Source organism: Pteropus medius, unplaced genomic scaffold (genome assembly GCF_902729225.1).
Source record: "Pteropus medius unplaced genomic scaffold, Ma_sr-lr_union100, whole genome shotgun sequence".
NCBI classification, from domain to species: domain Eukaryota; kingdom Metazoa; phylum Chordata; class Mammalia; order Chiroptera; family Pteropodidae; genus Pteropus; species Pteropus medius.
The window spans coordinates 17317517-17341541 of record NW_024349519.1 but is presented as its reverse complement, the minus strand read 5'-3'; the positions used below and the strand labels follow the sequence as shown (position 1 = coordinate 17341541).

The window sequence follows — 24025 nt, the reverse complement described above, 5'->3', positions numbered from 1 at the left end:
CTTTGCATCTTTTATTTTTCTTTCATAGTTAAATGTACATATATTTTATTATTGATTAATGATCTTGACCATTATTGAACTAAAAATATATATGTAATGATACCTTTCTTCTTATTTAGTGCTTTGTTACTTGGAATGTACTTTTGAATACATGATATAATTTAATCCTTAAAACAATCTTGTAACTCTCTCTCTAATGAAAATTCTGCTTTACAAAGGCAGAAGTTGAGATTCATTTAAGAATGTGGTAGATCTTGAATATTCATTTAAGAACGCAAGCTAATACTGCTCAAAATCCTCTAAAAATATACTCTTTGAAAAATAATTGATTAGAATTGTAGAATTTCATATGGCAAGGCGTTATCTTTCCTGGGAATTTAGATAGAATAAACAATTAAATGCCAAAAATCCAACATTTTTCTTTTCTGTTTTTCTATTTTTAAGGCTCAGAAGTTTTCAGAATGTGAGCAACAGATCATGCCTCTGTGAGAATCAACACTTTCTGGAGAGAGATCTGTAGAGTCTTGATCCTGACCTGAAACATTGTCTCTGTATTTCTAGATTCTAGAATCCCAATGGGAAAAGAAACCACACAGAGATTCAGAGATTTAGCCCAGGAGCCTTTTTTTTTTTTTTTTAACAGAAGACTCCCAGCGATGTCTTCAAGGAGCCCTGGTTTAAAAACTTCTTGGAAGGAGAAGGAGGGATCTTTGTTACAAACTTCCGTCCCTCCTCCTGCTTCTGTTCCCTTACCCTCTGCCCCCTGCAGAGTTGTGTTTTCTGGGAATCAGCAAGTAAGATCACAAGTGGTCTTTTCTTTTTTCACTCTCTCCAATAAAGAAAGCTTTATCACGTGTGGCCTTAAACTTGCAGCAAATTGCAAAGAAATGGCTCAAAGGCTTCAGCTCTTTCTATGCCCTCGGAGCTGAGATGCACGTCAGTGGCTTTGTCAGCGTGGCCCGTTCTCTGTCGACTGCCAGAGAAAAGAGGCCAGGAGGGAAGCAGAAAGAAAAGAGATTGCCCAAGGGTGAGACCATGCCCTTCATCTTTTCTTTCCCCTAATCTGCTCTGTCTGTGTCCATCCAGGCTGTCCCCACCTGACAGAACTGCTCAGAGCTGCTGTAGCATTCACCCCAGTTTCCTCTTTCAGTCTGTGGAGTGGTCCAGCCTCTGAGAGGAATTGGTTGTCTTTGATCTCCACCTCCAGGTAAGATTTAGTTCTCTGCTTTAATGTTTTGTGACGATCATGTCAGATTCTCACAGAAGAGAGGTAAATAAACCCTTGAGTTCTGCATTTCTTGTCTTAGCCATAACACTTCTCCGTGGAAATTGCTGGACCCCTTGTTAGGTTGGTGGATATGCAAGAAAGACTGGTTAAACAAGCCAGACACACGCAGATCTAGGTTCAGATCCAGGTTCAGATTTTGACTCTGATGCTTATTAGTTGGGTAGTTTTGACAAGTTTCTTAACTGCCATGAGCCATATCATTTTCTTTAAAATGGAAATTAAAATGCTAACCTTGTTAGGTTGTTTTTAAGATTAGCCAAAGGTATATAAATCACCTGGCACAAGAAAATAGTACCTATTAAATCTGACTCTGACACAGTTACTCGCATTGGGGGATCAGCTTTCTACAGAACACACATTCCTTCTTAGCAAGTCCCATGGATTTATTCTCCCTCTTGAAGAAAAGGAATCTAGTGTCCAGAAGATAAGCTAGTAGAGAAGTTTTCCTCCTGTGAGATGACTAAGAGAAGAGGATAATGGGAAGTGGCTGCCTTTCTCAGTTTATGGCAGTCTTTAGAGGCTGATTGCTGGATGGTCTGTCACAGGATCAGGGCACAGAGGATCAGCGCATCTGTTGTGCTCCATCTACAACATTCTTAGACCACCTGAACTCTTTAAAGACCAGAAGATTGATTTTCAAACCCATATGAACAGAGAATTCAAATTTTTTTTTTTTTTTGAACTAAAATGAAGAAAATCTGCTTGGCTTATTTTTCTCTGGCCTCCAGAGTAAGTTAGACTCCAATCCAGGATGTTAGATAAAATCTTTGCCAGGATTCTTTTCCTGGAATAATCTGTTCAAGTGGTAGAACATTTAAGGATCTACCTGGATGCAAATCTTTCTAAATAACTGTGCGCTCTTGCTCTATTCTGCTATTGCAAATAGAGAAAAGAAAGAGCACTTGCAGGCCCTAAGAATCTTTCCATTCAAGTCATTGAACTCTTTCCCCCTCTTTTCACAGAAGAATGAAAAGCTCAATGCTCATAAACTGTAGCTTCCTTCAAACTTACTATACTTGAGGTGATATGCAAAGTAGCCATCAAGATGAAATTATATTTTCAGTAAAACTATGTAGTATCAGTATTTTAAGCTGGATGTCATTTTGATCTAACACAACATCAACTAGGATGACTATAGTTCTCTTGTTTTTTTATTGTTTCTAGATTCTAGTTGGAGTGATTTTTGTGTCAACATCTTCAACTATAAGAAGAAAATGTGTTTTGGTGTCTCAAGTTTTTAATATAGAGTTTAACATGATTTTTTTCTCTTTATGTTAGCATTCTAAATATAACCCTTTTAATCTTTTAAAGATATGGTTAGTGTTAAGTGATAGTAATTTTATCATAAAGCTATTTATATTTTCTTGTCACTGGCTGTATTATGAAGGATGAGAAATAATATATCCGAACTTATAAAACAGTAGGTCAATTTGAATTATACAGTTTAGTTCATGGAAGAGGATTCCATTTTAAACTGTGAATTTAATATTACTCATTTTGTATTTAAAATATTTTCAGGTTTATACATTTCTTGCTTGGTGATTTTTTATATCTTTAATATTTTTAAATATTTTTATATAAGAAATTGATGTTTGTTATAAAAAACTTAGAAAATATGGACACGAAACATTTTTAAAAAATCATCTGCAATGTCACCAACCAGAAATAATGAGCGTTAACATTTTGTTAATAAATTTCTTAAGCTAATTTTCTATGTATATACATATGTGAATATGTGTGTTTCTTTTATAAAATAGAATGTTATTTATACTGTTTAGTAGCATGTATTTTTAAAATCAATTCTGTGATGGAAATAGCTTTATATAACTATATTTACTTCTGTACACTAATTTCTAAGGGCTTCAAAATATTTCATCTCATGAATATATTATTTGTTGGACATTTAGTTATTTTGATTGTTTTTTTTTTCCATTACAAGCAGTGGATTTCTCCAGGAGTTTAATTAGAAGTACTCAGTAATTTTGTACTAAAGAAACCTGTTTAACATTGTATAACCCAATATTTCCCCAAATCTCTTTTTATTGTTCTGGCAAAATATTTCTCTGAAAAAGTAGTTTTAGTGACCAAGTTGTCTGTTGGTATCAGATAGATGGTAAAGAAGAATCTCAGTGTTCTTAGCTTCTTAGAATTTGTCTTTTTAAAATTAGGAATGGAAGTTGAATTTTATCACTTGATGTTTTACATCTATACTGAGATTTTATTATTTTTAATTTTGAATTACTTTTTTTACATTTATTAATGCATGATTGACAAAAAAGTGTGTATTTAAGGTGTACAGGCTGATGTTTTGATATACTTATATAATATTTTGAATTCTTAATGTGGTGATTTTGGTAAATATAGTTCTTAATATTGTTACATTTTAAAACTGAAACTTAATTATAAAAAAATTAATGAATTTGAAATTACTAGCATTTTATATAGGATCTTAGAATGTCTAGATTTGGTCTGAAGTTTTCCTTTTTGTTATCAAGGTAATTCTAGCTTTGTCAAATGAATGGAGACTATTATTATGTTTCCCTTATCTTTATTATTATCTTTCCTTGAAGGATAGCTCTTGGTAAAGCGCTCCTATTTTGTCATCTGTCCTTAGTATTTTTGTTTAGGAGCTAGTTTCAGAGAATTTTTGATAATGTCTTCCTTGGCTTTTTTTCTCTTCTGGTTTGTGTCAATACATGTAATTAATATTTGCCAGAAAGTTATTCATTTTGTCAAGATTTTAAAGTTGTTTCTCTATATTGTACATTATTTTGTTTTATACTCTAAAGTATCTATATTTGTATTTCATTAATATTGTATTCTTGTGTTTTTATTTTTTGAGCTTATTTAGCATTTTTAGCTCTTCATCTACTTTAGTATTTGAGTTTTAAAGTTTTTTCCTGTTTTACTCACTTTCATTTTTCCACATTTTAAAAGTTAAAGTTATGTATGTTTATGCAATCAAATAATCTAAAAGTCTAATAATGATTCTTTTTAAATCAGGTCCTTACCACACTCTTCTTGACTTATTTCCTGCTCCCTGAAGGAATCCCCTCCACTTTTCAATTGTTTAGGTCTTTCTTCTGGTAACTCAGTAACATACACATTGGCAGAAATAACATAAACTTCTACCACAGTACTTGAAATTTTACTTCTAACATTATTTCTTTAGTCAGTATGATGAAAACATAGAAGATTTCTATTAACATACAAATGCATCATCTGATAAACATTATAGTGATTCAGACATTATCTTATTTTTAAATTATTTCACTTAGATTACTTTCTCAGGCAGGCACAAAGCCATGTGGAATCCTAAAGAAATTAAGGCATAAGAAGTGTAAAAATTGATGTGAACAGGGATAAAATAGATTCAGAGTATGCGAACCTGTCCAGGACTTGGTAAGGACAAGGAGGAGGGGAAATCAGACACAGAAAAGGGATGCCGTCCTTCATACTTTAAGGCAGGCCAAAGACTACTTTTGCCTAAATTAAATCTAAGCCTGAGGCACAAATTTTGCTGCTTCCTCATTTGTCAAACTAAAATGATACACAACTGGTTCTCTCTCTCTCTCTCTCTCTCTTTTTTTTTTTTTTTTGCCATATTTTAAGCCCTTGGATGTTACAGACCTATAGGAATTATAAGGTGTTACAGGAATCTAAAGCAGGCATCAATCTTTTCTATCAGTTCTACTAAGAAGATAGATTTAAAGGCTTGAAAGACTTACTTCTAATGAGACAATATTCAAATGGTTGAATTCCTCTTCTTCCTTTACTGCATGCTCCTATTTTAAGCTGGCAAGACCACAAAGTTAGCAAAATTCTGCTTCATTATTTATTCCAAAGGCAACATTTATTTATTCTTTGCCATAATGAGGCTTAAACTGGAGAGATTGAGAAAGAATGCTGGCAACAGAGTCCTGATAGCAGGATTAGTTAATCAAACATCTTGGTCAATTTTAATTGAAAAACTTTGCCAACTTACTATGGTACAATAAGCTACCTTCACATCAAATTATGTCTATTGAATAAATTGTGTGATTTTGAATGAAATGTTTTTTGTTTTTTCTTTTTTAAAATCAACTTTGACAGATCAGAGTCAAGAAACATTTTCATAATGGACACTTCATCCAAAGAAAATATCCAGTTATTCCGCAAAAATTCAATTCAACCAGTTAGGAGGCCTTCCTTTAAAACAGAATATTCCTCCTCAGAGGAGAAACAGCCATGCTGTGGTGAACTAAAGGTAACAAACAATTAAAGGGTACAAAACTGTAAGTGGTAAACTAAAGAATAACAAAGAATTGAGTGGAGTCATTGGTCATGGCTGCCTATCCAGATATTTTTCATACAATATAACTAAAAGCAAGATTTCTTTTTCCTTTTTAAAAAGTGATCTAGATGCAGTTTATTAAAACCACACTTTCCAGGCAATGAAAGCAATCTCTGCCTGACCATATAGGTTAAATTACTAATTACTACTTTTCTGGCTTGCTTGAATGCCCCTTCTAAACCAAAAGGAGAAAGAAACTAATATTTATTGAATATCTGCCATGTACCAAATATTATACTAAGCACAGTTACAATGTTTAATCTATGAAACATCCACACTATTCTCATTTTATAAATGAAAAAATTTGACTTTCGTTGCCACACAGTAAGGGATGGGGGTTTGCTTTTTAAATGGTGCTCCTTATGACTCCAAGTTTCTGTTCTTTCTTAATACCAAATATTCACTCAACAAATATTTATGTCTTTTTTCATATAAATGCTAACCTACCCTGTGGATATGCTATCACAGAACCAGGTCTAGTAAAAATACAAAAAAAAATTTTTTTTCACTAAATAAGAATTTGACTAGGAATTTAACTAGAATATGAGCTTAAACACAAAGACTAGTACTTCTGCTTTTTTAGTTTGCTGGTGCATGTATCATCACTGTGAAACAGTGATAAGATGTTAAGTGCTTGTTTTATGGTTTTTAATTTTGTAGTATAATATCTTACCTTTGATAACAAGCTTGTTCCATTGTTCTTGGTTTGGGGTTTTGTTGTTGTTTTTTGTTTATTTAGTAAGTTTCCAGTTGTGTCAAATTGGAGTCAGACTAAGTGTGGCTTGTCATATTTTCCAGGTGTTCTTAGGTGCCTTGTCTTTTGTTTACTTTGCCAAAGCACTGGCTGAAGGCTATCTGAAGAGCACCATCACTCAAATAGAGAGAAGGTTTGAAATCCCTTCTTCACTGGTGGGAGTTATCGATGGTAGTTTTGAAATTGGTAGGTACTGAGGATGCTTGACTTCGCTTGTAAGTACCAGGTTTTCTAGGCATGACTAAAGGATAGCCTAATTAAAATTTGTTCTCTCCAAGAAATCACCATTATAGTTCTACATGTTCACTGTTATATGAATCACATATTTCAGAGTTTCTAATCAGAGTGAAAGCCTTTTCTGGAAGAGGGTGAGATGCTATCAATATTTTGAGTTTAAAAGTATGTGAGCAGAGATTTTACAGAAGAGCCATATATCCTGGGAGCCCTGTGATTCAAAATTTGGAAGAATCCAAATGGGCTCTATGAAAAATTATTGTAATGATTTCAGAAAAATTTAAACTATAAAGGAGGTTTCTGTTCAGTCACCTACAACGAATAGAAAGAGATCCTGTTAACAGAACAGTAGAGCGAAGCAGGTAATGAAAATTCTTTCAGTCTTTGGTTAGCAATTGACTGTGGACTCCCTCTTAATATTTGAAAAGAACAAGTGAATAATGTGAATAATGCTGCAATGAACATCAGGGTGCATATATCTTTACAGTGTTTTCAATTTTGGGGGGTAAATACCCAGAAGAGGGATTGCTGGGTCATTCCAGTCTTAATTTTTTGAGGAACCTCCATAATGTTTTCCATAGTGGCTGTACCAATTTGCAGTCCCACCAGCAGTGTATAAGGATTCCTTTTCCCCACAACTTCTTCAATGCTTGTAATTACTTATTCTATTGATGATAGCCATTCTAATGTGTATGAAGGGGTATCTCATTGTGGTTTTGATTTGCATTTCTGTAATAGCTAGTGAAATTGAGAATCTTTTCATATGTCTGTTGGCCATTTGTATGTCTTCTTAGAAGTGTCTGTTCAGGTCCTCTGCCCATTTTTTAATTGGATTGTTTTTTTATTGTTGAGATGTATAAGTTCGTTGTATATTTTGGATATTAATCCCTTATCAGAAGTGTTGTTTGCAAATATCTTTTCTCATTCAGTTGGTTGCCTCTTTGTTTTATTGATGGTTTCTTTTGCTGTGCAGAAGCTTTTTAGTTTGGTATAATCCCATTCATTTTTGTGTGTGTTTACTTCCCTTGCCTTTGAGGTCAAATTCATAAAATCCTCTCAAAATCCAAGATCCAAGACTTTAGTATCTATATTTTCTTCTATGCAATTTATTATTTCAGGTCTTCTATTTAAGTCTTTGATCCATTTCGAGTTAATTTTGGTATATGGTTGCCAGCCTTGTTTCTATAGTGTAGTGGTTATCACATTTTCCTTATAAAAGTTTAGAGCTGAAGAAACTTAGTAAGAATCTGGTCCAAACTTTTTCTTGGATTCCTAGGTCCCAATGCAACTTGAGAGAATCTATATTTGCTAGAGGGAACTAATGTATGAAAATAAGTGACAAATGGCTCTGAGTCCAAATTTATATCAATTTTTCCAGGTCATTCTAAGGATAGAAATTATTTATTGGATTCAATACAGTAAAGTGGTTTAAAGTTTCCTTATTCTCTCTGCAAAACTTTATCCCAAGCATCATAAGTTTGCTGTAGTTGTTTGCAATTTATAGTTTTTCAGAAAAGTGGGTTTTCTGACCATAATCTTAATCTATTTATCTTGCCTCTCTCTACATTCCTTCCTTCCAGAATTCTGGACCTATTCCTTCCCTCCATCTCCAGCTCTCAATTCTTTTTTTTTCAGAACAATTTCATTTATTCATTTACATGAATTTGCATTATTATCTAATGTATGCTAGACACTCAATTTTTTTCTAAGCATTTTTTTATAACAAAGACTTTTTTCTTCAACAATCAGAGTTTCCAAGAAAATAAAATGTTTTCAATATCATGACCTCCTAATATTTCCAGATATTAATTATTTGTTTTGAATATTTTTCATGTATTATCTTTTACATATTTAAAAGTTTTACTTTTTACATTTTAGTATGTAATCAGCTGGATATCGATTTTTTTTAATATACTGTGGTTTTTTTAGAGTAGTTTTAAGTTCACAGAAAAATTGAACAAAAGTATATACACTCTGCCCCCATACATGCATAGCCTTTCTCATTATCAACATCTCTCACTGGAATGGTGGTACATTTGTTACAACATTCGATAAACCTACAATGACATGTCATTATCATCCAGACTGCATAGTTTACACTAGGTTCACTCTCAGTGTTGTACATTCTATGGGATTAAATAAATATATAATGACATGTATCCACTATTACAGTATCACATAGAGTACCTCTGCCCTCCAGATCCTGTGCTTTGCCTATTCATCTATCCCTCCTCCCTGACCCCTGGCAAACAGTGATCTTTTGTCTCCATAGTTTTGCCTTTTCCAGAATGTCAAGTAGTTGGAATCATATAATATGTAGCCTTTTCAGATTGGCTTGTTTCACCCAGTAATATGCACTTAAGGTTCCTCTAGGTCTTGTCATCACTCATCTCTTTTTAGTGCTAAATAACAGTCCATTTTCTGGATGGACCACAGTTTATTCATTCATCTACTGAAGGAAATCTTGATTCTTTTTAAGTTTTGGCAATTATAAGTAAAGATACTATAAGTATCCATGTGCAGGTTTTTCTATGAATGTAAGTTTTCAACTCCATTTGGTAAACATCGAAGAGCACAACTGCTGGATCATGTGGGAAAAATATGTTTAGCTTTATAAGAAGTCACCAAAGTATTTCTTAAAGTACTGTTTTGCATACCCACAAGCAATACTCTACATCCTCACCAGCCTTTAGCGTTCTGAATTTTGGCCATTCTAATAGGTCTGTAGAGGTATCTCATTGTCGTTTTAATTTGCAGTTAGTTCCCTGATGACATATGATATTGTACACCTTTTCATATGCTATTTTTCATCTTTGTATCTTTTTTGATGGCATGTCTGTTAAAGTATTTGGCCCATTTTTACAATCCGATTGTTTATATTCTTATTGACTTTTTAAAGTTCTTCGTATACTTTGGATAATAGTCCTTTTTCTGATATGACTTTCACAAATATTTTCTCTTGGGCTTGTCTTTTCATTTTCTTGACATTGTTCTTCACAGAGCAGAGATTTTTAATTTTACTAGAAGTCCAGTTTATTCTTTTATGTTATCTAGTAGTTTTACAGTTCTGTGTTTTGCATTGAGGTCTGTAATCTATTTTGAGTTTATTTGTGTGAAAAGTATGAGGTCTGCATCTAGATTCATTTTTGTGCAAATGGATGTCCACTTGTTCCAGTACCACTTGTTAAAAAAACTATCTTTGCTGTATAGTACTTTGCTCTTTGTCAAAGATAAGTGACTATATTTAGATAGGTCCGTTCCATTGATCTATTTGTCTATTCTTTTGTCAATATTACAGTCTCGGGTACTGTGGCTTTATAGTATACCTTGAAGTAGAGTCCTCCAACTTTGTTCTTCAATATTGTGTTGGCTGTTCTGGATCTTTTGTTTCTCCATATTAACTTTGGAGTCAGTTTGTCAATACCCATAAAATAATGTGCTTAGATTTTGATTGTATTGACTGTAGAGCTCAAGTTGTGAAGAATTGACATTTTGACAACATTGAGTCTTCCTATTCGTGAACATGGTATATTTTTTCATTTATTTACATTAATGTACTACATAATGACATTTCAGTCAATCACAGACCACATATATGACAGTGGTCCCATAAATTTTAATGGAGCTGTATTTCCTGTGTAAAATGGAAGGATATGTCATTCATGAGGAATTTTCTTCTCTGACTGAAGCAATATCCATGGGACTTGGCAATAAATTCCCTCTTATTCATAGCACTTCAATTTTGAGATTACATCTTAATCACTCAGCCATTGACTTGTTTCAGCACTGAGGAGCCTGTCTCCCTAGCACTACATACTCAGCCTTCCCAATCTAGCCTGATGGTCTTCAGAGTACATTGCCATAAATTGTTGTTAGGACCTAAATCCTGTACAAGGACACAGGTCCACAAGAGCTACATTAACAAGTTTAAATGTCAATTCCACTTTAGTAAAAGCTTTCTGTGGTAGTACGGAGCCAACCTATCCCTTTACTTTGGAAACATTTGCAAGTTGTAATAATATAAAGCATAAATGACTTTAATTTTTCCATTAATACAATACCAGAGCAAGCCCTTTGTGCCAAAGAAGGTCAATGGAACCAAACACAAACTGAGTCTTCAGTACTATACCCTCTCCATGTTAAATACCCTCTTTTTAATGAATACCACAAAGTTTCTTAATCTGACCACTGCTCCAACATGTAATAGCTAAAACCACATTGTCATGAAAATCTTTTATGTTCCTTTATCTCTCTATCTTGATTTCTAATTCCTATTGATCCTCAGATCACCTTTTTTTTTTTATTGATAGTGAGTATTATGTGATCTACACCATATCCTGCTAATTTCTCCTCGATATTTTCAGTCAGTCCTGCCCACATTCCTGCTCATGAAGCAGCATTGACTTCATCTATTTCTAATCCTGTCAGAAGGAAGCAGGGAGAGGGCTTGTGGGACTGTGTTTATAAAGCCTACAGCAGTGTACAGTGATGTTCTGGGCCTTCACATTCACTAACCACCCACTCACTGACTCACCCAGAGTAACTTCTAGTCTGCAAGCTCCATTTCTGGTAAGTGCCCTATATCATTTTCATCTTTTACACTGTATTTTCACTGTACCTTTCCTATGATTAGACATGTTTAGAGATACAAATACTTACCACTGTGTTACAATTGCCTAGCATATTCAGTACAGTAATATGCTGTACAGATTTGTAGCCTAGGAGCAATAGGCTATACTATATAACCTAGATGTATAATCGGCTATACCATCTAAGTACAATATTGATTTCTAAATGTTATCTGTATACAGCAACCTTGTTGAACTTCTGGCAATTTTAATTGATTGTCTATAGTTTCTGTAGAGTTTTCTGAATAGACAGTCAGTTGTATGAAACATAAGTCATTTTTATATTATTCTTTTGAATTCTTATATCAGTTAATACTTATTTTTGCCTTATTGCACTGGCCTCAGTATTATGGTGATTAGAAACAGTGACAATGGGCATCTCATTCTCTTATATCTGACTTTAATAAAAATGTCTTTAAAATTTTACCACTAAGCAATATGTTTGCTGTGTGTTTTTGATAGATACACCTTAGAAGACAATCAGATTTTTTTCTTATTATAAATGAGTGGTTAATTATATTGAGTGCTTTTCTACATCTGTTAAGATAATCATGGAATTATTTTTCTTTCATCATTTAATATAGAGTTTTAATTCATAGGTTTTTTTTTTTTTTGGTAGTAACTTTGTACTCCTGAATAAACTGTAGTTGGTCTTTTCTTTCATTATCTTTGACCGGTTTGGGTTGCAAAGACATATTGGTATTATGAGATGAGCTGGGTAATTTTCCTTCTGTTATCTGAAATATCACGTGTGGTGGGGGGGTTAGAGAGAGGGAGAAAGGTAAAATTTGTTACTTGCAAGTTTAATAACATTTTAGTAAAACATTTTTCAAACTCTCTGGACCTGGTGTCTTTTTGAGAGGCTAGTGATAGTAGATGCAAAAGAATTTTGATATCCTATTCTATTTTTAAAGATCATTTATCACTATTTATTTTCTAAGTGTATCACTTAGAACTCAGAAAGGATACTAAGTAAAGGAAAAATTGTATAAATACCACAGATGCAGAAATGGTATTATGTAGTATTTGACGTACCCACTAATGTAACACAGAAACAGCGGGTAAACATTGAGTTCTTTATTGTGAGGTGGTGGTGGTGTGAGAGGTGGAGAGGGTAAGGGAAGGGAGACATATTATTTATAAACTGTAAATCAACTTTCATTTTATTTTGGTTGACTTACTGTGACATATTAATAAAAATATACACATAATTATCAATATAATGTAATACAACATTTCTTCTGAATATTTAAATGTCAAATGAGAAATATTACACTCGATTTTTCTTAAATATGAAAATTAATAGAAGGTTAATTCTTCCTGGAGTCAAAAAGCCTGGAGCCACTATGCAATCTACTTTTCTCACTATTATTATCGTCCTCAATAATAAATATGCTATAAAAATTGCTGCTCCTTTTGCACTTGACTAAAGCTGGCAAAGTGAATAAACAGTAGTAAGTTAGATAATTGCTTACAGATGTTAGGAAACATGCTCCTGCTAGAAAATTGGAAACATTGAGAACTTTAATGCAAGGTCACCCATCAGCCATCACAATCAATTGCAGTGGAATTACTGAAGTCTTGCTCTGCCTAGCACTGCAGCTCTTAAAAACTAAATATTCTAAATGAAAATATTCTAAATAAAAATATTCTAAATGAAAATATTCTAAATGAAAATAACTAAAACTTAAGCCCCTAAACAATGTTTATCAAAGTATGTTCCAGGAGCCATTTCCATCAACACATTTGAGCTAGTATTAAAAACGCAGATTTCTTGGCCTGCCCCCACATCCATAGAATCAGAAACTGTTGGGAGCTGCCAAGATTCTGCATTTTTAATGTTTCAATTTTCCTCATTACCCCCTTCCAGGAATTTTTGTGCACAGGAAAGCATGAGAACATCTTCCTTAAAGCATGTTTGGTCAGTTATCACTATTATCAATTAAAAGTAATTTATCACATGCTTCTTTAGAGACATTTTAGAAAAGCATAATTTCTACCTTCAAAAATGTTCCTTAATTATTTTTTTAAGAGACAGATGGGTATATTTATGGAGATTTTGTATTTCATAAAATTTGTACTTATAATAGTACACATTAAGGTTATATAATTGATGTGTTTATGTAAAATAACTTTTATTTCTATTTTGAGGCTTATATTTTTCTAAAAAGTATATAAACAAATTTTAAAATATTTATATAAATATGAGTTTCATAATTTCATTTCATTTAAAGTTAAATACAGTTTTATTTGTTTTACTTTTTCTATAGGGGATATCAGCTAAAACAAGAATATAATATGTATGTTTTAAGAGCAAATGAGATACTTTTAGAAATTTTGATAGAAAACTTTAATAAATAAAGAAACAATAATAAAGTTTTCTTCAGAATCAACAAACACAATTTAAAAGAGCAACTAAAGGAAGTCTTCTACCATTCGATTTACTGATAAAACACTTTAAAAGGACAAATAATTAGAGTGGATGAAAACGAGGTAAAAGGGTTGGTAATTAAAGTATTTTGACAATGGAATGAGATGGTTGAATTAATGAATATGAGGACAATTTCAATAGTCATCTCAGATTAATGAAAAAAAAGTCAAATGATGGGAATAATGGTGGGAAAACAGTTTAGTCAAAACAAAATATGGCAGACTTGCTATAGACATTCATTCATTTAGTTATATTCATTTAGGGATGCTGATAACTTTTTCTAAGTTCTCTAACTTATAAACATATTATTCTTTCCCCCAAAGGGAATCTCTTAGTTATAACACTTGTTAGCTACTTTGGAGCCAGACTTCACAGGCCAAAAATAATTGGAGCAGGGTGCCTCATCATGGGTGTGGGAACATTGCTCATTGCGATGCCTCAGTTCTTCATGAAACAGTAAGTCTAAAGCAATCATCTTTTTCTCACTTTAACCAACTGCATTTCTCCCTTTTTTATGATTACAGTTAATTATTTAAACTTAAGGAAATAGCCCATGGTTTGTATCTTATTTTTATTACATTCTCTTTGGGCAAAATTTCAGAACACTTATAATTTACTTACAATAATCTGCATTATTATAATACACATCATAATAATATGTATTGAAGTCAACAAAATTAAAGGGATATTTTCACTAATATGTCTTCATTCAAATGCTTTAATTTAGCTATGGAGGCAAAATATATAAGCAAAAATAAATTAATATAGTACATAGTAAATGTCAAATGAGTATCAAATGTGTAATGAATAAATGCTGTAGACAAGATGCTGGATCATGGTACACGTGACTGGCAGATCACTGACTTAGGGATATATCAACTCAAATAAATATTCAATGTTAAAAAACTATTTCATAAAACTTTTTCAGTAAAAGTTGGATATCAGTATCCTTTAACCGTGAGTCTACTTTTGGTACTTTTGTTAGTACTTTTGTTAATACTTTAGTTAGTTCCAGAGATTTTTGCCTTTATATCATTTCACCCTTACAGTAACCTGTAGGGTAGGAGAACATAGTTTCTCTTTTTTTAGTTTAGAGCTAAAGACCATGACTAGAAAGTCTGGTAACTTCTTAAGGTTAGATGTCTTATAATTTTAGAACTGGAATCTTAAAACAGGTATTCTGATTACTTCACACATATCCATGTTGCTTCCCTTCTCTGTGATTACCTATTGCCAACCCTAAGAAGTGACTACCAAGAGGTTTTGAAGCAAGAGAATATTTTTCAAAATTATATATCAAGAATGCTTTAATTATTGCCCACTCTAGATCATTACATCATGACTTTTTAGAGCTGGAGATGAAGAAACTTTGAACTGATCTGGCCAAGGATTCTCAGATTGTTTATATAAATATAGTCATATTTTGATCTCTGTGGCCAATCTGTAAAGGTAGAACACAGAATCCTCTATGTGAGATCTTTCCTACCTATTTAGATGGTTTCCTTACCCACCTCATTTTTACTTGAAGAAGAATCTGTGACTTTGGAACCTCTGCCTGCTCTTTGTACACCTACCGAGGCTCCTTTCCACAGGGCAGAAGTTTGCTTTGATTACTGAGGTTCTACAAAGGTGTTATATGTGATCAATGCCAATGGGAGGAGGCAAAAGAAACCTGAGGAAGCGGGCCTGCAATTCGCCTAACTCTTGCTCCATCTATAGCTGTGCCACTGCTCTGTTCTAGTCATTGTGCCTTCATGCAGCAGTTTTCTCAGGGGGAAAGAGAGTTCCAATACTAAAAAAGTTTAAAGTTTGAAAGTAATTGCAGAGGATAGATAAATCCTTGACCCTTGACTTAATTTATTGTGAAGTGGCTCAGCAGCTCTCCTATATAACTTTGGGCATATTATTTAATCTTACAAGGTCTCAGTTTATATATTTAAAAATAAATACTATACTTACTAAAAATAATATCTAGCTTATAATGTTGCAAATATTAAATGAGATGACACAGGTAAAATTTTCCTGACATAGCCAGTAGTTACGCCCCAATTTTGTATATGTATCTTCCTTAGATAATTAAGCCATATGGTTTTAACCAGAGACAAGCAATGGTTTGTTGTGAAGGTATTGCATTCAGATTAATAATTTTCTTACTTTAAATTAATGAGAAACAAAATACTAATACAACAAAATCAGAAGGAGAGGTATATCTAAGAGAAGGTCAGCTAGGCAGCCAGACTAGTGCTGACAAAGGATGCCAAAGGAACAAAGACAGATTCTTATCTACTACCTTTTACATGCTGAAAGATATATTTGTTCATTCATTTTTCAGTGTCTGCCATTGTCTGACACTGTGTCAGGTAATGGGGTTACTTCAGTGAGAAAAAAATGAAATAAAATGAAAATACACACAGAATTTTTTCCCTCATTAAATTTGCTGTCTACTGAAGATTATTAGAATAACTTGTTTTCAATCTTTCACAAGGTTAATCACAAATTGTGTACTTGTCTAAAATTTTTCTTCTCTAAAACACTACTTATGCTCTGTTTGCCTAGTAGAAACACCCTTGATGTCCAACAAATATTAATCATAGATATCAGTTATTCAGCGCCTGCCCCCAGCAGACTGTGTTTAGCTTTATGTGTGTTAGCTTATCTAATTCATGAATTTAACAAATATATATTGATTATTTTTAGAGGTAATGGTGATAGAGACAAAAATCTCTCTTTTTATGGATCTTATGAGGAGACAAATTAACAAATAAATAATGATATAGTTTGCCAGATAATGTCACGTACCATAGAGAAAACCCAGTGAAGACACATAAGAGGTATGTGTGTTTGGGTTGCAATTTAAAGTAAGGTTGTCAGGGAGTGGTTCACTGACATGGTGACATTCGGGAATAACTGAGAATTGAAGGGGAAAGCCATGCAGATGTCTGTGGAAAAAGATTCTAGGTTAAATGAATAGTGAATGCAAAGTTCCTGCCACAGAAGGTAGTCAAGTGTGTGGGTGAACTGTAGTGTAAAAGGAAATGGGAGATGTCAAAATTGTTTCTCAAACTTCGTTGCACATTTGAATCACCCAAGGCTCTTAGTAAAATGTAGATTCTGATTCAGTAGCTCTGGAGTGGGGTTTGAGATTCAGCTGATGCTGATGGTCTGCACACCACACCTTGTGGACTAAGGTTGCAAATAATTGCTAGGATTTTAGGTTCTCTTTAAAATGAAATAGGAAGCCAGTGGACAGTTTTGAGCAGACTGGCATGACCTGACATATTTTTAAAGGGTCATTCTGACTACTACTTGGAAAAATAACTCTGATGGGGCCAACTTGAAATTATGGAGAATATTTAGAATAGTGTCTATAGAAATATAACTCTCTGCAACTACTGTAGGATTTCATGTATCTGAATCAAAATTGTGTCAGCCAGAGTTTGAATCTGGGTTAGAACTAAAATCCCTGACTAGAAGACTTAAAGACATTATACCACTGGCTCCCTTTTCAATCACTTCATTGTTTCCTTATCCAACAAAGCCTAAATAGGCACATCTATAGCCCACATTTACAACTAAGAAAGTAGAAATTTGAAGAGGTTAATTAATTTTTTTAGAATGTCATATATAAGAATTAATGGCAAAGGTGGTGCTTACATAAAATTCCACTTATTCAAAATCTAAATAATTATTATTATTGCAATAGTTATTTTTTGATAGATTGAATTGAGAATGCTCAAATAATTAATAATTTTCAAAAAATTGCATAATTACTCTCAACACTCCTTTCAAGAGCCTCTAGGCTTTGTACAGATATGGAAATTATTAAAGAAAGAAAATTATATTTAGCATGACTTCAATGTTAAATGTTCTCTTATTAGCTAAGAATTAAAAACCAGTTGTCCTCAGTAAATGGTTCTTAACCTATTTTGGTCAGGGGACCATTGATATAAGTGACAAAAACTATGAACCTCTTCCCTTAAATTCTCATATATATCAAAAATGTTCTTCTTTTTTTATGAGGTTATGAGATTCATGGACTCACCAAAATGCAAGACTGATAAAAAGTAACCCATTTTTTAACCTGAATATTTTCATAACTCAATACATCTTTTCCTTACCATGATGAATAGGTTTTTACTATTAACATTACAAATACATTACTATGATTACTAGCCTCTTCATCATATAGCGCCTGAATAAAATGAGACTCAAGATGATGTTGTGAAGTCCTCTTATCAGGTAACTCTTCTCTGAAGGGTGCAAGTGGGGGAGAGAAATTAGCTCATGAAGGACAACGTGAGAGGGGATGTAGTGCTAGGGAACTGCAGGAAGGATTATCACAGCCCTACCATTCAGTGTTGGCTCCTCAATCTTGCTGCCATTGTAACCTTATAAAATGAAGGAAGGGGGGAATTAGAAATAATTTAGAGCCAGATTAATAAACTCTAAAGAAGAAGGATGCCATTTGGATAAATGGTTCAAAAAGTCCATGCATCATCGTCGGTTCTCTAGAATCAACATTGCAGTTATTCTAATAAATTTACAACTAAATACAGTGTGCCAAGGGCCATAGTTGTTAAATTATTGCTTTTTCTTTGACCCAGATATAATCATGATTTTCTCAAGTGTTAGATATTTTTTCACCAAAGAAGTAGGTGACTTATGGTCATTCTTCTATGAATAATTCTTTCGTTTTTTTTCACTACAGTGTGTAATTGGTTCAGATATGGTATAATACTTATGAACCAGATCTTCTGGCTATCTCTTCAGAAAACTCTGCTATTAAATGATGGTTTGGCTTGGTGATTTAGATTCAGAGATAGCTGTGAACCCAAACTAAGTACCCTAATGAGTCATGTAGTATACATGTAATGTTTTTAGCATGATGCTGAATGAATCTATAGTGAAGAAAATGTTCTTTTTATACAGGTACAGATATGAAAGGTATTCTTCTTTCTCCAATTCCACTCTTAGCATCTCTCCATGTCTCCTGGAGTCAAATAATCAATTACCAATCTCAGTTATAGAAGAATCACCGTCCAAAATAAATAATGGTAAGATGTTTTTACTTTATTGACTAGGCAAGCTTTTGTTTTTTACAAAATTTTATATTTGCTTTAGTATGAACAAAATTTTTGCTGACAAAATCCTATTTACTTTAATTGAGATATTATAGTGCCATAAAAATTTTTAGAATATAAAACAATATATGATGAGATCCTACAAAAATATACAGACAATCAAATCTTATGGAATGACAGGAGTATTAATTGCTGGTGACAGAGGAAAACTTCCAGTGGTTGCAAATAAGGTGGGCTGTGAAAACAGGGTAAAACTAGTTTAGCACATATAAATCTCAGTCCATTGCTCAGATATGAAAGAAATAGATTTTTCCTATGAAGTCAATTTAATTTCTGTGTTTAGCCCTTTTTCATCAGAATGGCAAAAATTTAATCTTAGTCACTTTCTGCCAAACCTTTACCTTTTTCCCAGAGGCTACTTATATTCTAAGGAGCTTACATAATAGTAAAGGGGAGAGTTGTTATTGGTGCCATGTCAGTTTAGATATCTAATCTTTTTGGCCACAATGTTTGGTCATATATATGTCCATGTCCATGTCCTTTTTAGCACAACAGCTCTCTCTGATATAGAAGTGACAGTCTTGGAAACATGGAAATAATTCTACTTTCCACACATGATCAGAGTCACAGAATTTTGTTAGAATAGTAGTGTTCTGTGTGGCTGATGCAAATGACACAGCAATGATATGTATGAGTCACCCCTGGGAACATGAGAGTCACCTCTTCTGTGTTACACTAGATATTGGAAATCCTGTGAGTAGCCAAAGGCAGGAATACTTAGCTCTACTGTACAACCATCTCATGTTTGGGGTCTTGCTACCTCTCTGGGCTCTACCTGGCTACCAGTTTCTTTTCTTTCATGGAGTCCGCAGATCTACCCACAGGTGTTTGCCACATCTCTGAGATGCTGCACAGGCAGCACCTCAAACCCCCTCTCTCCACAGCCCTTCAGCATCAATATACTCAACACTTCCTCCCTGCCACCCCCATCTTACTCTCTACTTTTAGCCTGGGAATCAATTTCTGTAAAGGGAGTGTGGAAGACTTTCTTTTATGTACCTGCTATCCATCCAAATCTTTTATTTATACCATAAAACCTTTTCACTCCTCTAGTATCTTCATTAACACTTTTTTTGAGATATCTTTTTCATGGACAATGAACACGAGAAGTCTGGCTATTTGAATGAAGATAAGTGCCAAAGGATTAAAAGAAATGTAGAAATATGAGGGGAGAAAGTGAGAAAGACATAATGGACACAAAAATATAATGGATAATAAATTTAATTCAGATTTGCATAAAGAAGCAGGAAGTGAGCTAAAGTGTTTGGACTTTTAGCTGTAGAAAAGATACAGTCATTGAAGATATTTTGTTTTTCTTTTTGAAAATCTGGGAAGAGATGTGATATAAATGACAATACAACTAATTAGGAAATATTTAAACCTTTAATGTTAAAAAAATGAAATATGGGTTTAAAGGCAGGAAATGAAGGTATTTTTAACGTCAAGAGATATGTTATTAGGTAGGTACATAGTGTAAGGCTCACAACTCACTCCTTTTCTTCCCTTTAAAGCAATAGAAATATGTGGACATTAGACATAGTGAATGCAAAGCTGATAGTGGGGTAAATATAGGACCTTTTGAAAGATGACAGTGGGGTAAATATAGGACCTTTCTTAAAAATACTTTTGAAAGATGACAGTGGGGTAAATATAGGACCTTTCTTAAAAATACTCCCCACACACTCTCATTTCCCCCAAAACACCCTAGAACAGAGCTGCCCAAAGGAACTCTCTGTGCTGATGGAAATCCTGTTCAATACAGTAGCAGTAACTATTAGCCACATATCAAGTATTTGAAATATAGCTAGTGTGACTGAGGAACTGAAGTTTTAATTTTGTGTAATTGTAATTAATTTAAATTTCGATAGCCATGTATGGCTTTTGGCTACTATATTGGAAAGAACAAATCTAAGGTGTCTACACTTATCTATGACTTCCTCACAGACAAGGTTCTTAGAGTCACACAAATGTTAGAGCTAGAATTGACATTAGAATCAATTTTTGGAAAAGGAATTCACATTATATTTCTGGAAGTGGAATAGAAATCCAGAGAAGATAAGTGAAAAACTCACAGTCACTTGGCTACACTTCAAGAAAGGGCAGAATCAAAACAAGAAGCAACACGATTGCACAGTGGTCTTTTCTGTTCCACATCCACATGAAAGTATTCACCCAGTTCTTCATAACCTAGACTTCTCCTTTAAAAATTACCTTAAGGCTCACTAATAGGTGAAAATAATTGCTATTTCATAGGATTATTAGGAGAATTCAATTTAAAAATGCCTACAAACCACTTACCCCAGTGCCTGGCAGAAAGGGAATATTCATAAGTGGTGATTGTTGGGGGTTGTTAATACTATTCCTTATTCTCAAGTGACTAAACTCTTCAAAGCATATGTTGATGTTATGGGAATAATTATCAGACTTCACCTGATCATATTAAGACATGGCTTATAAAAAGCATTTTTAAAACGTTAGCTTTGAATTTCATTCTAAAAATAATGTCAAAGGTTCTTTTTGTTGGAAGAGTTAAACTACTGAAGCATATAGGATTTTAAATTTTTATATAAATTTGTTTCCTAAATACAAGCCCTAAATATGGTTATTCGCTATTAAATGGTTGTAATTATAGGCAGTGCTACCCAAAGGTGAAGTATCACCCATGTATAAAATTTTGAATTCCACATAAAACTTGGTCAGCAATAAAATTACAAGTAATTTCTTCCGAAAGATAGAAAAGCTTAAAGATTATGGCTAGAAAAACTTTTGTTTAAAATTTTATGTTTTCTCCCAGATGGGATATTGAATGTTATTGAAATGTAGGAATTCCAAGAACTTAGTGTAAGTATAAAATAAAAAGAAGAGAGAAAATAGGAAGTAAGGGAACAGGAACAGGAAGGAATAGAGTTTCTTGGTCAAAGTCTCTTGGGAATTTATACTACCTAAAATATTGAAGTTACAAAACTTTTCCCAGTCTTGGTCAAATTACTATCAAATTATATCTATTGCAACACTTCACTTCTGCATTCTAATCCAATTTGAGGACAACTTATAGAAATGCAGAATAAATATTTAACTTTGATAGTGATCTAATTTCAATCATGTTTGCTTCCCTTTCAAGAATGTGAAATTGATGCCAGCTCCTCCATGTGGGTTTATGTTTTTCTGGGGAACCTTCTTCGTGGAATTGGAGAAACTCCCATTCAGCCTCTAGGCATTGCTTACCTTGATGATTTTGCTAGTGAAGACAATGCAGCTTTCTATATTGGTAATGCTCAACTTCTTCATCTTCTTGTGAAGCAGGGGACCTGGTTATCTCAACTTTGTTCTGAACTAAATAAAGTGTGGAAGGCTTTATACTTCATAGCCAACTCCTTTAAATATATCACACATTTCTGAAGTTCACACTGGGGATTTGAATAATAAAGAAACTTCAATTAGAAGGACCTGTTGCATTAGGGAAAGAACATCAGATTAAAAGAAAATAACTGTAACCTCAACTACAATGATGACAACGATGACAATGATTAAAAGAAAATAACTGTGAGCTCAACTGCAATGATGACAATGATGACAATTTATCATCATGGATTTCAGATGTCATCAGTTATTTTTATTGGGCTAACTGTACCACAGAAGTATGCGGTGATCTATAGTTATCTCCATAGTTATTGCTCTCACGAATGGGTCCACAGAAGCTCTGAATACATATACTTTTTCACTAAGGTGGAAGAAATCACTTTTAATATCAAAACATGTCTTATGCTTAACCAACCATAAAAAGTTTTTTGAAAGACTGTCAAATAGTATAATTCTGATTTTTATCAGTGGAGGAATCTAATCCTAGGGAGTAAAAGTTACTCCATTTTGGGAAATTAGCTTCTTCAGAGTCCTGAGATTATTTTCTTGCTCAGAGGTAATTAAGGCCTTGAAAGTGTTCATTCTTCTTCCACAGCTGAGAAGGACTTATTTCCTAATTCAATGAAGTTGAAAAACTGACAAATTAAGTACACTTAAGTAAAGAGTTGATGAAATATTTTCAGCTACTAACTAGATCTCATTCACATTTCTTCTTTAAAACTTTATTAATTTACAAATGCAAAGAAATAGTACCTTGCTTTTTAAATTTAATTTTTAATTTAATTAAAATTATTTTTTGGTGCAGGGTGTGTGCAGACGGTTGCAATTATAGGACCAATCTTTGGCTTCCTGTTAGGTTCATTATGTGCCAAACTGTATGTTGACATTGGCTTTGTAAACCTAGGTAAGGGAACTTATTTTTATTCATTTATTTTGGTTACTGTAATTTTTTAATGGAAAAGTGTAGAAAATATCAAAATGCCTTTTTATAAAATGACAGGATGGTAATTGTTCATAAAATGAAAATAATCTGTGAAAAACTTGTTATTGATAAAATGGAATAGAAAAAATAGATGGTGATTAGAACTGGATGACCCATGGTTTATTATTCAAATGTATCCTTTTTTTACTTCTGGTTTGCCAGTTCAAACACATTCCAGCATAGTTAAACCTAAAAGCTCTGGCTACTTGTTGACTCTTATTGGTTTCAGGTGTATCAGCATTTATTATAGTCACAACAACTGATAAAGTGTTTGTAGACATGCCAGAAAGACCAAGGATCAGAAGTCTTCTGGCAACAAAAATCTCCTTCTTTATTGCATGAATCTTTTTTAGGTGGAGGCATGTTATAGTGAGACTAGCTTTCCTTTTGGGAGAGTGCTTGTGAAGGGAATAAATGAGAGATCTCATCTTTCCATACTTATTAATTTGTTTCTGTCCTTGTGAATATACCCCCTAAAAATAGATAGTAGTTTTCTGTTTGTTTGTTTGTTTTTTAAAGAAGTCCCAGAAAGCAGTTAGAAACAAGAAAATGTTTCATTTTTTTAAGTCCTGGGATAACATTTTGAAATCATTGTGTTAACATGCAATGCAAAACTCTTACACTAGTCGTTCTTCTTTAATCAGATAAACTGCAGAACATGCTCCAAAATTTTTATTTATTTATTCATTTATTAATTCGTTAACCTACAAAATTTTACTTCTCCTCTATTCCAGGTGCTGTTTTACCACAGTAAACAAAATAGCTAAATTCCTTGACTCCTTAAATTTTAAAATCCAGTCATGGAGACTGATATAGTTAAGAAAGTGTAGTTAAGAAAGTGTGATGAGTGGTACAGAGAAAAAATGATTAAGGG

General features: G+C 33.2%; 1 protein-coding gene across 1 annotated transcript in view; it reads left to right on the top strand.

The window, feature by feature from the left end:
* The first annotated feature begins 833 nt into the window (after positions 1–833).
* SLCO1C1 (solute carrier organic anion transporter family member 1C1) overlaps positions 834–24025 on the top strand; it is a 47030-nt gene continuing 23838 nt past the window's right edge. The window contains 7 exon segments of the mRNA XM_039882550.1: positions 834–1207; positions 5381–5534; positions 6420–6561; positions 13992–14124; positions 18598–18722; positions 21931–22077; positions 22975–23073. Of these exon segments, the coding sequence (XP_039738484.1) occupies positions 5406–5534; positions 6420–6561; positions 13992–14124; positions 18598–18722; positions 21931–22077; positions 22975–23073 (775 nt within the window). The 5' untranslated portion in view covers positions 834–1207; positions 5381–5405.